General features: G+C 41.0%; 1 protein-coding gene across 1 annotated transcript in view; it reads right to left on the bottom strand.

The window, feature by feature from the left end:
* The window catches only part of LOC123756740 (uncharacterized), a 24,228-nt gene extending 7,116 nt beyond the window's left edge, over positions 1-17,112 (bottom strand). The window contains exons 1-12 of the mRNA XM_045740030.2: positions 16,945-17,112; positions 12,048-12,251; positions 10,188-10,335; positions 9,031-9,140; positions 8,468-8,784; positions 6,946-7,050; positions 6,317-6,493; positions 5,238-5,345; positions 4,581-4,720; positions 3,252-3,456; positions 1,840-2,025; positions 45-336 (exon numbers count right to left, since the gene is read on the bottom strand). Coding sequence (XP_045595986.2) covers positions 45-336; positions 1,840-2,025; positions 3,252-3,456; positions 4,581-4,720; positions 5,238-5,345; positions 6,317-6,493; positions 6,946-7,050; positions 8,468-8,784; positions 9,031-9,140; positions 10,188-10,335; positions 12,048-12,251; positions 16,945-17,047 — 2,095 coding nt within the window. The 5' untranslated portion in view covers positions 17,048-17,112. The remainder of the gene's footprint in view (positions 1-44; positions 337-1,839; positions 2,026-3,251; positions 3,457-4,580; positions 4,721-5,237; positions 5,346-6,316; positions 6,494-6,945; positions 7,051-8,467; positions 8,785-9,030; positions 9,141-10,187; positions 10,336-12,047; positions 12,252-16,944) is intronic.

The raw sequence follows: 17,112 nt of genomic DNA, 5'->3' as shown, positions 1-17,112 counted from the left end.
ATGTGCATAATTCTGGATCAATCCTCAATTCTCAGCAGACTTACCTGGTGTGTACATCACTGCAGTCTTATTTATCTCTTTACCAATTAGATAGGCTCTTTGGTGAAGGTTGACACCATGGATCATTGGCTCAGCAGATGCTTTATGAGTTTGGTGGGCTTCACCGTCATCTTTGTCCAAGTGTGCAGAATCCACCTGAAGTAAATTGCTGTGTGCCACGAGATTGCCACTATGCAGTAATTGTGACTTGAAAGGTGATGGGAACAACATTGAGGTGCAATTGTCTTCAAACAGTTCCCGAAGGCTGTCGTTGTAGGCCTCCATCATCTTTATGTGCTGAATGTTAAGATAAACAAATGAATTAGTATTTATTTTGGCAAGTCTATTACCATCCAAATTTTTAGAGATGAGTATCAGGCTAATCATTATCTGTGATCTTTAAAAGAAGTATCTGAAATGTTGAGAATTCCAATTAATAACTTCTTTTATAAGTTTCAGACTTCATTTAAATGCCAATCCTTATAGTACTGGCACACCATGAAGAAATCAAAATGAGTTAGTTGTGTTATAAAATAGTTCTTTCATGCTGGAAACAAATGAAAAAGCAAGCTACTGGATCATCAACTCTTGAGCTGATAATCCAGTAGCTAATCGCTACTGATGATCCGAAGCCAAGTAGGCAGAGCACCGAGACTAAATAAGGAAAAATGGAAAAGTGTGAGGTTTTATTCGAAGGTCTTTTGAGTTTCGAACAAAGTAATTCTTATTGAATAATTCATTAATACATCTGATGCTAGAATATTGCATACAATTTTGGTTGATGTCTTGAGAAAGGAAATTTCCAAATTAGATAGTGGTCTGTGTCAAGCAACATTAATTATAACCAGATATATAAATCATAAGAATCCTCTCTAAAAGAACTATATTTAAGTACTGTACTGTATTAAAATCATTAGAGGGTTTGATGATCTTGTTAAAGCCCATAAATTTGCCGACTCCAAAAATCTGCAATGTTAATACAAAAATAAATATTTAAATATTTTTTGAGGAAAGAAATTTATATACAGTACTGTATTTAAAAAATATCAAGTACCATATTTAAAAAAAATTATAGTTAAAATCGGCCAGGGTAGAATTACCCTGAGCCTTTAAGAGACTAAACTGAACAAAACTGAACTACATATACACAATTACCATTGATACAGTCGGATCTCAACAACATTAAGGGTCTGAGTGTCTTCCTGCAGCAGGACAAAGATGTTTGGGAGACCTGATACCTTTGTTCACCTAGCAGTAAATGGGTAGCGAGATTTAAGCGACTATTGAAGGTTACATCCTGGTAAAGATCAGTACAGTAGTTGACCTAAGGGGGCCTGGGTATGCCTAGTTCACATACTTTCTGGCTCCGACACTGGAAAAAGCAATGACTACGACAAGCTTGAGAATGAAAAAATATGATTATTGTGTTTTAATTCAATTGAGTTGTGCTATAGTGTGAATTATACTTTAAAACTGGTATATACACACACACATATATACACACACATATATACACACACATATATATACACACACACACACACTGGCAGATTCTGACAGTTGCTCATCTATCCTACCTTAAGGATAGGTACATTCCAACATTTTCCAAAAGGAAAGGTATAATTTGGATGACAGGTGTAATAGCAAAATTGATACCATGTACTGTATAAGTCCTGAATAACCACATCTAGCTTGAGGCTCAAAATTCCACTCTCATAGTAAATTAATAAAACTAATCTACTAGGAGACTGTCAGTATATTGAAACTGATTATACACGAGACCATGAAGGTAGATCTTACCCCTGGAGTGTTATAACTGGGGTCATACAGAATAATGATCAGACGCCCCATGGCAGCCTGGAGTTCGAGTACCACCTGGCCAAGAGGTGGACCTACGCTATCCGGAAAGTCCATGTTGGCCACTTGCGGCTGGTCCACCAGGGTGAACTCGCAGTACAGTCGCCCATCGTGTTCATTGAATTCCATCTGTAGGGAAGAAAGATATAGATACTTTCCAAATTCCATGATTAAATCACATGCAGTAAACAAATAGATTTCACAAGCAATAAGTATGAAAGGAAGGTAACCAGTTGAGTAGAACAAAGTGCTGATTACAATGTTGATACCAAATTGAAAAAGAGAACTGCATTGGAGTTGATGTTTCGATTGTAAGGGATTTGATAAAGCCCTTACTGGTGAATTCTATTTTCAATAAAATATTTTCCATAGATGCAACATCCATCACACCGAGATCCCCTTCAGTAAGGAGCTGTGTAGCCTAAGGGTACTATATTTTATCCTATAAATAGTCTAAGATGCACTCTTAAGTTTCTTCCCTCAAATATAGCACTGGTACTGGTACTTACGGGCTATTGATGCCCGTGCCACTTCTTGGGTGGCTTAATCTAAATCAATTTAGTTTTTTTTTGTCTATCTAGTAATATCGTGGGCAGTAAAGAACGATATATTCTGTTTCCTTCTTGCCGTGGACACCACCAGCAGGCTGGAGAGTCATTCAGACTGAAGAGATGGGTCAGGATGCGTATATATGGTCTATGTGTTTCCGTGTAAGACAAACATCGGGTATTCGGATGTGGTGACGAAACCATTGGCTGGGAGATGCATCAGGACGGAGGTTTGCCATCCTTGATGTCTGAAGTAGAGGCCCTAACTCGGACTGCCAAAGAGTAAAACAGGCTTTCTTAAAGGGTAGCAGCCTTTCATGTGGGTTCAGACTTTAGAGGGTTTGTAGCAAGATTAGGATATGTGCTTTGGCCGACGTGTCATCTGCGACTTCGTTCCCTCTGATTCCTACGTGAGAAGTGGCCCACTGAAGGCGAAGATGCGGTCTTTGAGTCTACGAACACTACCACATCTTAGGGGATGAGTGACTGAGAATGTACAACTTAATCAAATTTTGTAATACTATATCCCATTATACTTTTTGTAAAAAAAAAAACTATACAGACAGTAAGTCACAATAACGTGGCTTAAAATTAGACACCCAACCCACACGTCTGAAAATAAAGTTACACCTTTAATAGGTCATTATCAAGTGAACACCTTTATTTTCAGAGTCAAACATACCTTCTATACTTGCTGATACGCTGAAATAAATTAGAGACTTAAAACTCGAACTCTGAAATACTGGGTTACTAAAGATTAATAACTACTCCTGCAACCCAGTCGTATAGTCCCTACTCTGGACTCACCAGCACATGCTGTACACGTATTGGAGGGATGCCTATGGTGAATGACAGGCCATCTTGTACAGAGTCGGTGAATTCAACCGGATTACTATCATAGTCACCACGGAACTCTCCTGGAAAGGCTATCTGGAATCGTCTGATGTGGTCATGACCACTGAAGCATGGAGTGATATCATACACTGTCAGGCTGGGAGTCTCTTCGTCAAATCTAAAGTATAAAGGACAGATTAGTGCATGCCTCAATAGAACATTATACTGTACTTACAATACATATTGAGAAGTAATTGTACTTGCAAATTATGATACTCATTAAAATATCTGCAGAAGCTGGAAGGGAAAAGGCTGTCGGTAGAGTGACAGCCCTGTTTCTTACAGGGTCAGCGTTCGATTCCCGATAGTCCAATTGGGTGGCCAGTATTCCTTCATTCGGTCCTCATGTCCCAACTCCTATCCTATCATCGTAACCATCAATTCAATTTATTTTTTCTTTATTATACACCCCATACCCATCACCGTGGGCGGTGGTAGAAAGGGTTACAGAGGCACATAATCGGATCAGGAACTGAACCCAACAGTTCATTTAGCTAAGCAAGTGAGAATCTTGACTACTGCAAGTGACTACTCCTCTACTGATGCGCTCTCTTGTCCAGATGTCAGTAAGTGGTAGAAAGGTCACATTTACTCTATTTTGGTACTAATAAGTTAATTCAATTGAGGTCCTTTTATGATGTTTAAAGTCCAAAGACTGCTGTATTAAGAATAATTCCCAAACAGAATTAGCTGGTGAAATTAATAGTGCCATGTGACAATGGCATCTCGTTTTCTACGGGAGGAAAATTTCACTGCGCCACGTCCTCTATAAGTTAGTTTATTTATTGCAATCCAGCAGCAATATTATCTTCCTATTGTATTGAAAATTAGTAAATGGCGCCTGAATGGACAGCGCTTCGGATTCGTAGTCCTGAGGTTCCAGGTTCGATCCCCGAAGGAGGCAGAGACAAATGGGCAAAATGTTTCTTTCACCCTGATGCCCCTGTTACCTGGCAGCAAACAGGTACGTGACGGTTAGACAGCTGCTACGGGCTGCTTCCTGGGGGTGTAACACACACACACACACACACACACACACACACACACAAAAAAAAAAAAAAAAAAAAAAAAAAAAAAAGGCCTGGTCGAGGACCGGGCCGCGGGGACGCTAAGCCCGAAATCATCTCAAGATAACCTCAAGATATGGTGTCGGGTTTTCCGACATTTGTCAGCTGGAAACTATGAAAATACATCAGCATTGCATTTAAACATGCCATCTCTCCCACCTTCCGGTTCTCTTACTTAAATATATTTTGTTCAATGTCCACGAAGACGGCGGCGCCAGGGTAGAGAGGATTAGTGATGTCCTGCTGGATCTTGATCAGCACCGGCTCAGGGTACTTGGGCTGTGTCTGAGCCCCGCTGTCTTCATGCCACCACGACTGGTGAGGGGGAAAATGGTGTTAGTTGGGAGGGGGGTGTTAATTGTTGTGAATGAGAGGGGTGTTAATGGTTGTGGGTTGGGATGGAATGGGTGTAAGTAGGATCTTTAATGCAAGTGGTATTCAGGGTGGTGAGGAGACATGATCACAATATATTACCTACAATATTCTGAGGTATATCTACACTGAAAGACAAACTGACATGTGAGGAGCCCGGACGAGGGACTACAGATGGAAACTTTACACCCAAATAATCAGCCAGCGGGGCATGGTAAACTATAGCAGAAAGGTGTCGAAGTGGAATGAACTTGGGATGGAAGTAGACTGTAAAGAAGAAATCAAGTGGGTTCAAAAGACACGGAGTTGGTAGTCCACTACACTGGTAGTTGGGGGGGAGACAGGACTCTAACTACAACCCAGCCCCCTATAAGAGCACCAGGATCATCACACATGCACACTTGTGTACTCCTACTCTGGCACTGATACATTTATTAGAGCGTGGTGACCTGAGCTTCACCTGAAGGAAATAAACCTCATAGAGGTAGCTGTCCTGGATGGTGCCATTGTCGGTGTCGAGGTCAAGGTGGCCCACCCACACGTCACACGGCAGCTCGCGGGCGTATTTCTGTGGCACGACATAAGAAACCACGTCACGGCTTGTGTGATGGCGAGGGTAAATGAGTGAAAACGGAGTTGCATATGCAAATAAAATTGTCTATACAGTATACCTAGGTCATAAACGTATTTGTGTGTACGTCTGATACCATACTACTTGTGAAGGAGGAAATGTATACGTTTATCTCTCAGAATGTTTGGTAATATGTTTATTGTTTGTGATGTGTGTATATGTATGTATTAACACGATGTACTGAACGGGGTGAGAATAGCTTGAGCTACCTCATCCCTTTGTGTGTATTTTACATCAATAAACTTATTTCAATTTCAATTTGCAAATAAATCCCAGCAAATGAAATGGAGACGGAGACACTTTCTTTTGCACAAAAAATGAGTGCATTTTGTGACTGGTTGGAGAGTATGAATGAGTAAATGGATTTATGGATTGCTTAAAACGTGAAATTAGAATAACGAAGCTTAAAGATCTTCACATAATACTCTTCAAGATTCAGAGCAGGAGAGCGAGACCTGGCTTAGGTAACCAGGCAGGAGGACACCGGTGGTGGGCTCCTACCACTATAGGAGTGGTGTGTTAAGACAAGCTCTGTGTTTGAGAGCAACAATCACAGAGCGTGTCTATATCATACCACGGTTTGTGTTAAGTGTGGGCAAGTGGGGCATGCCAAACAGCTAGTTTGACCAAGTCCATCTGCCTGATATTAATTGAATTAGTGAGGTGCTTTTCATAAATTGAGGCTATCCACGACTATCCAGAACTATCCAGGACTTGAGGCTATCCCAGGACCAGTGGCAGTCTCTTATATTATCTCCATAATCCACTCACTCTAAACTAAGTGAACTATTAATGACATACGACAAAAATGCTGGAGAACTCTCATAAGTAACGGAAAGCCACCACCCGTGTTGGATTATAAGAGTGATCTTACTTAATAATGTACTATGACCCGAGTACGAACTGACCGTGCCGTAGTAGGTCAGGTTCGCCACCTTGCCCATCCCGAAGAGTGTGAGAGGGTCCTTGATAGTGACGCGACCTGAGGGGTCTGTGATGGTGTCGTATTCATCGTCAGGAATGGGAATGGTGGTGCAGTTCCCGAGAAACTTGTCTATGATGTATTCCACTCCGCTCAGGAAGTCCTGGAATTGGCATATCAGAGTTGAGATGCTGGAACGAAGATCTGGAATCAACAAATAGTGGCGACACAAGAATAAAATCCAGAAAATAGCCTAGTATATTATTTTCTGGAAGTAGAAAGTTAATTCCAGAAGTGATCTTTCTGGAATTAATTTAAACAGACTGGAATTAGACTAGAAAACACTTTGAAATTTAGTAAATCCACTGAATTTGGTCTAAGAAATGTATCGAATTAGCCTAGTAAAGATACAGTACAGAAATTGGAAAACTTCGCTCTAAAATTACGAAAATTTCAAAAAATAATAAAAGCTTGTTCGTCTTCAATGTGTTCATACCTGGGAATCGTATTGAAAGTCCTAAAACAAATGAAAGAGCCAAGAAGTGGAAAATACAGAGTGCAAGATTAATAATGAACACCCACACGTCATACCTTCGTTCATGTCATAGTAATTACCTTGATAGCTGCAATTTCAACGAGACCAGCGATGGCGTACTCTTCGGAGGACTCTGTAGGTATATAGTCAGCTCGGGTCAGTTGTCGAGTATATTCATACCAGTTCTGGAAAAGACAGATTAATAACAGCGAGATGCATTACCTATAAGCATGGCGGAGCAGCGATCATTGTATCAGGCTTTGAAAACAGAGAGGGTTTGACGGCGACATCGATGGTGCGAGATGCTAAATTAATAATTTGATGGAATAAATTTTAAGTTTGAGGATTACAGATGTGGTTTGAAGGCCACGAGGATGGTTTTAAAACTAAAGCGATGGTTTTCAGCCATGCCACCCGATGGTTCAGGATGGTTGTGAAGAACCTTCAAGGATGATAAGGAGCCTCGCGTTATCAAAGATGTTTTTTCAAATAGTCACTCAGCTTTGTTTCCTCTTGAGATACTCATCCAATGATCTTTAGCCTCGATCTCTACTCTTGTTCAAGTCGTTTTTCCATGTCGTGGTACTTGCGTGCTGTGCTTCCTCACACCCTCGATGGGATAAACCTATGCATTTCTTGTCCCGTAATCACGTAATACACGTAAATCTGTGTATCTTTGTATTTACGTATGTAGGTTAGCTTAGCATTTTAAAAGCACCGAATCACCTTCTGTGGTTGAGTGTTCAATAAACCCTTGAACTGTATGTTTAACACTTCTCTAACCCTGTCCATGGAGGACAGAAGAAAATGTATATATGTTGGTTAGCATTGTAAATGTGTGGCCACGTCTGTGGTAGAAAATAATAAAAAAAAAAAAAAAAAAAAAAAAAAAAAAAATTCTTGTCCGCGGGAACAAATTTGTTAATTTGCACAAGAAGCTATTACGTCTTGTGGGGCGCCTCACCTTTGACTTCCTGGTATTTCTGTTGAAAATTATCAAATTGTCTCAATTATCCCTTCAGTGCCATCTATATATCTGCTGTGTTGCTACAGAGTTCGTCGTGGGATGGGCAAGTGACAGTAGTCCTTTGCATTACCAAAGCTATGACTGGTAGCAGAGAATATTTTGATGGTTAATTTGTAATTACAAATCTTAATTTGTAATTATAAATCATGAAATATCTAAAATAATGCACTATAGCATCCTAGCCTAGCCATAGTTAAATATCGCAGCCTTCAAATCGGGTTCGCTGTATCCTAGTTAGTTATTGCCATTTACTAGTCAGGTATCGCAATATACTGGTCAGTTATTGCCATTTACTAGTCAGGTATCGCAATATACTGGTCAGTTATTCATGTATCATAGTCAGGTATCATCATATACTTCTTAGGTATCGCCGTACCCGAGTCCGATATCGCAATATCTTTGTCAGGTATTGTCATATACTAGACTAGAAAAAAGGGTACCTTCCGTATCCCAATCAGATATCGTAACATCCTAGTCAGTAATTCCTATTCACCAACCTATCTCTATGCTATAAGTAATGTTTACTTCCCCGTCGCCGAAACTGTAAATTATTTTCCAAACTTTCTCGGCCTTACCTTGACAGTACTGACAAATTCCTGCTCAGGCGACAAGGAGGTCTGTGCCGTGACCTCAACCCTCATGGAGTAGGCGTCGGCGAGGCGTGTGGGCGGCTCCCTCGTGTCTGGCAGGCCGGCACAGTACACGTCGCTTGGGATCTCAAATACCCACCGGAGGTCCTCCCAAGCAGGGTTGTCGTCAAAGAGAGCGAAGTTGTAGCTGGCGAGGATGGGAAAGGGGCGGGGATCGCCATCAAGGTACATCTCACCGCTCAGTTTCATGGTGACGGGTCGCTCACTGGTGAACCCGAACATATCCAGCACTTGGTTGGGGTCTGGAGGTGGGTAGGGTAGACGGGTTGGTTGTGGGTGTGGAGAGGAAGGTTAGTATTCACATATTACACCATCTCATGAGCAGATGAAGTCACAATAACGTAGCTAACAAAATTTAACCAAATTACACACTAGAAATGAAAGAGACGACGACGTTTCGGTCCGTCGTGGACCATTATCAAGTCGAGTGTTAATCAACAACTCAAAGAGGTCACTCCGTGAGCGAGGAGTCACTCAGTGCGACTTACCCGACCAGTGGTACTCGACGTAGAAGGTGTCGTTGTCGCGGGCGTAGATGCAGGCGTCCCAGCGGTTGCAAGGGATCTCTCTCTCCGTCGTGTTATCCACCCACGAATACCTGAACAACACAGTTGGGGATTAGACTGTGATAGCAAATCGAAATGGCCAGTGACTAGTTGTGAACAATAAAACAAGTTAATTCTAGTTGTATATATACAAAAGTGTGCATAATGTAACTTACACTTGAACAGAATAATATGAAATATTGGAAAACTGTTGAAAGTCAATTGGCAATATCGGACCTCAGGAGCGGCCTTCACAGCTACCACAGCTATCACCAGGCGATTATAGAACAAGGATTGATTTGTTTTGATTGTTGCCGCCGAAGGCGGCTTGTTTATTGTGCACCCCATACTCATCCTGTGAGCGGTAGCGCAAAAGCATTACAGAGGGCACAAAAGGTCTTTATCAGACCTCATCTTAGATTATTACATGAGGTCTGATAAAGACCTTTTGTGCCCTCTGGACAAGGAAGGAAGGGTAGTCCTGGCTGAGTCTCGTATTTGCCAGTTATCTTTGAATTCAAATTATTAAGACGTGTTTCAGTTATCAGGTAGTAATGCATATTTGTAGTGAATCATTTTTTATTAACGAAAGTCCCTAGACCCATGGTTAATTCTGTGGCAGGGTGGAGGTAATAGAGGACTTAGTAATATGCGCCATCATATTAATGGACAAGTACATTCATCTGCGCCTTTCTTAGCCGTTTAATTTAATGAATTGTATTTTCTTGCATTTGTTAATATGACACCTGTTGAAACGTCTCTATATTAGAAGTTGAGGAAAAACTGAAAGACAATCTATTTTAGGTGTAGTTTAAAATGTTGTTCAGCCCATGATGGGGTGGAGGACAAAATAGTGTAACTGGAGTGATAAGAAACCCCCAGGCAACAACCGGCCGTAACAATGCACAACATGTGTGGTCCACAACAGGTAGGGGTGTAGTACACAACTATACAATAAATAAGGTGTAGTACACGACAGGTAGGATGTAGTACACAACTACACACAACAAATAAGGTGTAGTACAAGACAGGTAGGATGTAGTCCACAACTACACAAAAAGTAAGGTGTAGTACACGACAGGTAGGGAGTGGGTACGTACTTGTAGTCCCCACCAAAGAGGAGAGCCTGAGAGGGAGCGACAGCCACAAGCGGCCCTGTACTGGAGGAGTTACCAACGACCAGCCATGGACTCTTGTCCGCGATCTCCGCTGTCACACACTCCGTCCGTAGCCTTCCAGTTTCTACATCTGGAAAAAGCACTGTATAAGTGTTATAGCCCTTGTGCATATGGGGGCGCCTGACAGCTGGATAGACAGCGCTTCGAATCCTGAGGTTCCGGGATCGATCCCCAGTGGAGGCAGAGACAAATGGGCAAAATTTATCTTTCACCCTGATGCCCCTGTTAACTAGCAGTAAACAGGTACCTGGGAGTTAGATAGCTGCTACGGGCTGCTTCCTGGGGGTATGTAACAAAATGGAGGCCTGGTCGAGGACCGGGCCGCGGGGACGCTAAGCCCAGAAATCATCTCAAGATGGGTAAGGTTCATATGCCTTACAGTCGTAATTAATTAGTAAAAACGCCCTTGCCAATATCATTTGTCTAGGGATAAAATAAACGACTGCTTCATGAAGGGGTAACACAGAAACAACAAAACATGAACCTCAAATACTAGGCATCTCCAGAAATATTCAAAGACAATAATAACACCTAATTAAGTACTAATCATATGATTAATCTATACATGAATAGTTGAGTATGCAAATAATGGTCTAACCAGATAATTAGTTATGTTAACTGAACTAAAACAGGCACTATTGACTTATCTCACGATTACAGGTCCGACCTAGTCGGCTCCACCCACGCTACTGGCTTGCTAAACGCCTTCCTAGGTGGCGGCTACACATTACCAATATATTACACCCAAGAATACTCTCCGATACTCTGCTAGCCAAGAGTAATACTTACAAACATAAGTATTAACAGAAGAATATATATTTATCACTAATAAGGTGTTATTTAAAACATGTACATACAATAACAAAGAATAATTACAGGGGTTTAATCATGACGCTAAGTTGGGTACACTGTCGCCCATCAGTAGTGGTTCACACAAATCAAAATCCACATGAATGAATCACATGAATCCTCATCAGAATCAAAGAAATATACCATACAGGCACACGCCAGCATGCTACAGTTAATAAAACAAAATACTCAGGAAAACAATAGGACGTAATGTCAATCTCCAAATAACTGATGAATGAGATAAGTAGCATTAATGCTTTATCATGATAAATATCAGAATCAAGTATTATTGATTCGTAACAATAAGAACTTAAAGACAGAAAAACATCTTGGACTAGAAAGTCTGATCGCAACATCATGTGTTATAGCTTTCGGAATAGAAATGTCCTAGACTGAAACTTCGACGTTCAATACGAGCTCATTAAAACCCTATTATTTCCGTGGAGCTGTTCTCAAGAAAAAAAAGTGGGAATTACTAAAGGAGTGTTTCCATCAGAATAGCTGGAACTCGAGGGGTGAATTTTATCCGATAAAGCGAATGATTAGAGGCCTTGGAGACGAAATGTCCTCAGCCTATTTTCAAACTTTAAAAAATGGGTGAGATGCCTAGTTTGCTCGAACGCTGAAGCTTCGGCGATAAATCCCTTTATAGTAAACAGAACTGGCGCTGTGGGATGATGGAATGAGTGTGTGTGTGTGTAGAGGTGTAATTGATTTGATCAACAGGATTGTTGATTTGTGGAATCAATTACCGCATAACGTGGTGGAGGTGGGCTCCCTCGATTGTTTCAAGCGTGGGTTGGACATGTATATTAGTGGGATTGGGTGGTTATAAATAGGAGCTGCCTCGTATGGGCCAATAGGCCTTCTACAGTTACCTTTGTTCTTATGTAATATAGTCCCAATGTTATAGAAAACGGGTACGGCGCTTACCCTTAAAGGTGGTGATGATGACGGCAGTGTTGATGGGGTAATAGAAAATGGAGCGAGTGTAGCTGTCAGAGGAGGTGTCAACGAGCGCCATCACTTGCTGCTGGTACATGAAGAACTCCTCCATATAACGTGTCCGGTTGTAGAGATGGTCCACAACCTCCACGTGGGCGACGTAGCTGGCTGGCGGCGACGGGGGGATGGGTCCTGAGGGGAATAAGAGAGGAAGGAGAGTAATGCAGGTTAGCTGTAAGAGTTTTTTTTATTATTATTATTTTCTACCACAGACGTGGCCACACATTTACAATGCTAATCAGCATATATATACATTTTCTTCCGTCCTCCATGGACAGGGTGAGAAATCTGTTAAACATATAGTTCAGTGATTTATTGAACAATCACACAAGGTGATTGTAGTGCTTATAAAATGCTAATCTAACCTACATACAGAAATATACAGATTTACGTCTGTCCTACATAAACAGTGTTCGATGTGTCTTTTTTTACATAATGTCATTAATGTACGTTTACAAAGGTGAAATACAATTCTGACCAGCTTCCACATATCCTATACACACACATACATACATACATACATACATACATACATACATACATACATACATACATACATACATACATACACATACACACACATTTGTCTCTCCTACTTTGACAGGGTAAGGTAGCTGTTAAATAAACTAGTGTGTTATCAAGCACTTAACCACTGAAGGTGATTAGGGTGCTTTTACAAGCTCAGGTTATAGTTACATCACCTTGTATAACTGATGCATTACATAGTCAATCTTGGGTACAAGTCTCAATATATCATCAAGTGTTCCAGTATTCATATAGTATTTACAGAGTTCCGCATACCTCTGCCCAGGAATGTTAAATTCAGTCAATATGGGACATTCTATAATATAATGCCCAAAACGTTATGCGTACTAGTGGCTTTACAAGAATGTAAACGCGCCATGCTATGTACTCTCATAAACCCAGTGTACCCTCCTGTATATATATAAATAAATAAATAAATAATGTTCTAGGGAATGCGTGTTTTCTCTTTCACAAAGTTGACATATGGTGTATTCGACATTTGGGTTTTGAGAGAGAGAGCTGCCAGATACGTCTATATCCCAGGCGTATTCTGGCCACTATAACATCACATTGCCGAGTTTTTGCTCTATTAGTTCAATATATAAATATTTCCTCGTGATATTTATCATAATGTTTAATGATACAACTTTCAGGTTTTTGTGAATTTGTTAGGTCAGTAAGATTTTCATTAAATATTTGTTTAAGTATTCTCTTTGTCACTGCTAATGAAACACCCATATCAATTTATACTACTGGTCTACAACAGGCTATCTTTGCAAGCATGTCAACAGTCTCATGCTTTGAGATGCCAACATGTGATAGTTTCCAAAGGAATTTAATTTCAAATCTGATTTCTTAAGCAGTTAAAACATTCATTCGAATATCATTGACTATTTTCTGGGTGTTACTATTATGTGCGTTCAATGCCAGGAGTGCACTCTGCGAGTCTTAGTATATAAGTCAAAATGTCTTTGTCTTTTAAAAATTCAGTGGCAAGTTATATGTGGATGGTGTGTACTGGTCTAATTGTGCTTGTTGGGATTAAGCTTCAGCTGTTTGGTTCCGTCTATCGTATCATCAGTTGACTGCTACCCAGATTCCGAGCCTTATTGGGCTTTTCATATCTATATTTAATCTTTGCTATATAAGATAATGATTATTCAGGTAAAAGTACATACATTCAAAATGAGTTACAAACATAACGTTGGATTTCTAGGTAGGGCTAGTACATACTATGCTTAAAGCCACTAATACCCACAGCACTACGGGCATATTCTACATTTGCAGATATGTATCTGCTATTTCACTTTCTGATTGTCTCCGCTTTTCGTCTCACTATAATGTACTCATTTTCGTCCCTCTGGCACTCTGTTGTTTCTCCATACCTCTATGTTTTATCACTTTTCTCTTTTTACGCCCTTAGTTAAACCATGAGTTAAGCTTGGTCCTTTTATTTGATTAGTAAGGTAAAGTATTGTAGAGTCTTACCAGTCACAGGTTGAGTGTCCGCACTCATAGCCTCGCCCTTGTCAAGCAGGACATTGCTAAGTTCCTGCTCTCTTCAGTGGTATACCAGAATCCCCCGTCCTATCCCAAATCCTTATCCTGACCCCTTCCAAGTACTATATACTCGTAATGGCTTGGCGCTTTCTCCTGATAGTTTCCTCCCTTCCTCTAGTAAGAGAAAATTCTGTTGTTGTTGTTGGGCGACGATGATCGTGGGATCGGATGCGCCCCGGCGTACCCGTATAGAGTACCCGCAAATGATTAGGGAGCCCCAGGAGTTCCTCAGGGTGACAAGCACCGGCCCCGCCCCACACAGAACAACGGGTAGCAAAACCATATACTCGGCCCCCAAATAAAACGCATAAGTCATCCAGTGCCCTCCGGCAGAGCAGAAGTCAGCCGCCCACCACGTCTGAGGGCACACCAGGAGCCCACCAAGACCCACCAACTCCCGGCACCTCTCGGCCAAGCCGGCGCCGGAAACCGTCATCCCGCCGGGAGAATCAGCCAGAAAACGTTCAAAATCTATCAACAATCCCGTGATACAAGGCGATATGTGCGCCAGACATCGATCGTACAAACCGGACCGTTGAATATAGATGCCAAACGGCAGTATCACATCCAAAATCACGAAAACAGAACGTGATCTGGCGGCTCCCAGGTGGAGGAAGTGTTCAGACGTCCGCTCGTCGTCAAGGTTGAACAAAATGGTTGAAGGAATCTTGGAAAGTAGTGGAAGAAAACGTTGATGACGGAGAATGTGTTCTAGTGTAGGGTAGACTGCAAAATTAAAATTAAAAATGAACTATTTACATTATTCCCGTTGTCGGGGACAATTAGGATTGTATATTGGTCTCCTCTAGATAGAGCTACTGACCATTCCCCAGGAGGCAACCCCTTAACAGTTGGCTAACTCGGGTACCTAGTAAACAGCGGCATTAGGTGAAAGAAAATGTGCCCAACCATTGATTGTTGCCGCCGAAGGCGGCTAGTTTATTGTGCACCCCATACTCATCCTGTGAGCGGTAGCGCAAAAGCATTACAGAGGGCACAAAAGGTCTTTATCAGACCTCATCTTAGATTATTACATAAAGAATTTCTTCAATCCTTCACACCTTATAGATACAATGTCAGCTAGTTACAGAGAAAGTGTTATTACAAGAGCTACATATTTACAGTAAGTCATCATACATTAATGGTAGTTCTTGTCGTTAATACATAATAGTTTGGCCAATGGAGATATTACAGAGTCATAGGGGAGCTTCTGTTTATTATTAGTCCTCACAATACACTACTTGTTTCTGAATCTCATATGTCGTTCATCTACTGAAAGCAAAATGTGGGTACAGTGCAAGGATTTCAGGTAATTTATCCATGGTAATAAGATAGGTTGCCATATCATACAGAGTGAGCTTAGATTTATCTCTAAAAGGCTCAATTTTACAACAATCCAAGATATAGTGTTCGAGTGTGTGTCCCTGCCTATGTCCACACACTTTACACTTTACTTCATCTAGATCCCAACCATTTCAGTCCCGCCCGGGAATCAAACCAGGATCCCAGATTGTGAGTCGAGAACGAAGCCAGCTTTACCAAAAGATCTCTAGTAGCTTTAGCAAGGTATAGCAAACTAGCAGCTCGTGAAAAAAAATTATTTCTTCTCTGGATGGCATTTCTTTTAGTATTGTTAACCCCTTCACAGCTACATTTTATTTTTCAAATTAATTTCCTCAAAACGATTTTTGTAATAGTAGATTCATTACTTTGTGTAACTTATCCTGATCCCTTCCAAGTGTTATATAGTCGTGATGGCTTGGCGCTTTCCCCCTTATAGTTCTCCTTCTCTCCTGTCCCCCACACTTGTATATTCCTCTTATGTTCGTTATACACACATTCGTTTGAATACAAATTTGAATTTGAAATAGTTGATGGGTATGCATACTACCGCCACTCACCACTGTACACAACACGAAATAATGGATATTAAGTGGATACGTTTTGATTAAGGAAAAAGTTCTGGGTAAATACTGGTTTGGAAAACCAGTATTTACTTGTGAGTTTTGTGAAAACTTGTGAGTTTTACCATTATACTCGCCCCTTCAAGTCAAGATGAAGCTTCATTCAGAGTTTGACATCACTCAAGCCATCTTGCCTGCTTTATCTCTCTAGAAACTCGTCTTGCTTCAGATATCACCGCTCTTAGCAGAGTTTCTCTCCACAAGTGACTGTTTTGAATGCACAGTTTTCGCGTGTTGACAGCACATTTTAATCTATAATTGAGATTATATCCATGCACCTATATGTCTGCCAACAGCTCTTTCCTGTAAGAAGCTTTAAGAAATCTTGGCTTCGTTTTCAACTTAGTGATGCGCACCTGAATTCAGTGTTCTAGGTTGCTATATTGCACAGTCATCAGCTCATACCTTTGATGCACTGTGCCAGACGCCAGGAAGCAATAATAACAGGAAATAGATAAAATATGTTATTATTATTATTATTATTATTATTATTATTATTATTATTATTATTATTATTATTATTATTATTATTATTATTATTATTATTATTATTATTATTCATAGCAAGAACTTCATTCTTGTCCCTGGAGGGGAGGTCTTTTTACCACGGCCCGCACCATGTAGAATCTAATGAAATCTGGGTTGTCATAGCAAATTAGTTTATCCCCCATCCCCACCTGGCCTAACTCAGTGGAGCCAACTCAGGATGAGCTAGAGAGTGAGCACCACCGCTTCTGCAGCTGTGCCTCTCGCAGAGATAAAGACTTCACACTCACCGCACGTGTAGGTGAAAGGAACACAGAATGGGTCATCTTTGACGCGTACGCAGCCAACCAGCGCCAACAGGGGCACAGAATAAACAACAGTGAGTTCATACATCGCCTGCGGAGACCCGATAGTATGTCCTTATTGGCAAGGTCCGCGCACCTCGGGCGGGTAATGAA

Source organism: Procambarus clarkii, chromosome 26, assembly GCF_040958095.1.
Source record: "Procambarus clarkii isolate CNS0578487 chromosome 26, FALCON_Pclarkii_2.0, whole genome shotgun sequence".
NCBI lineage: Eukaryota > Metazoa > Arthropoda > Malacostraca > Decapoda > Cambaridae > Procambarus > Procambarus clarkii.
This window is presented reverse-complemented; position numbering and strand designations above follow the sequence as displayed.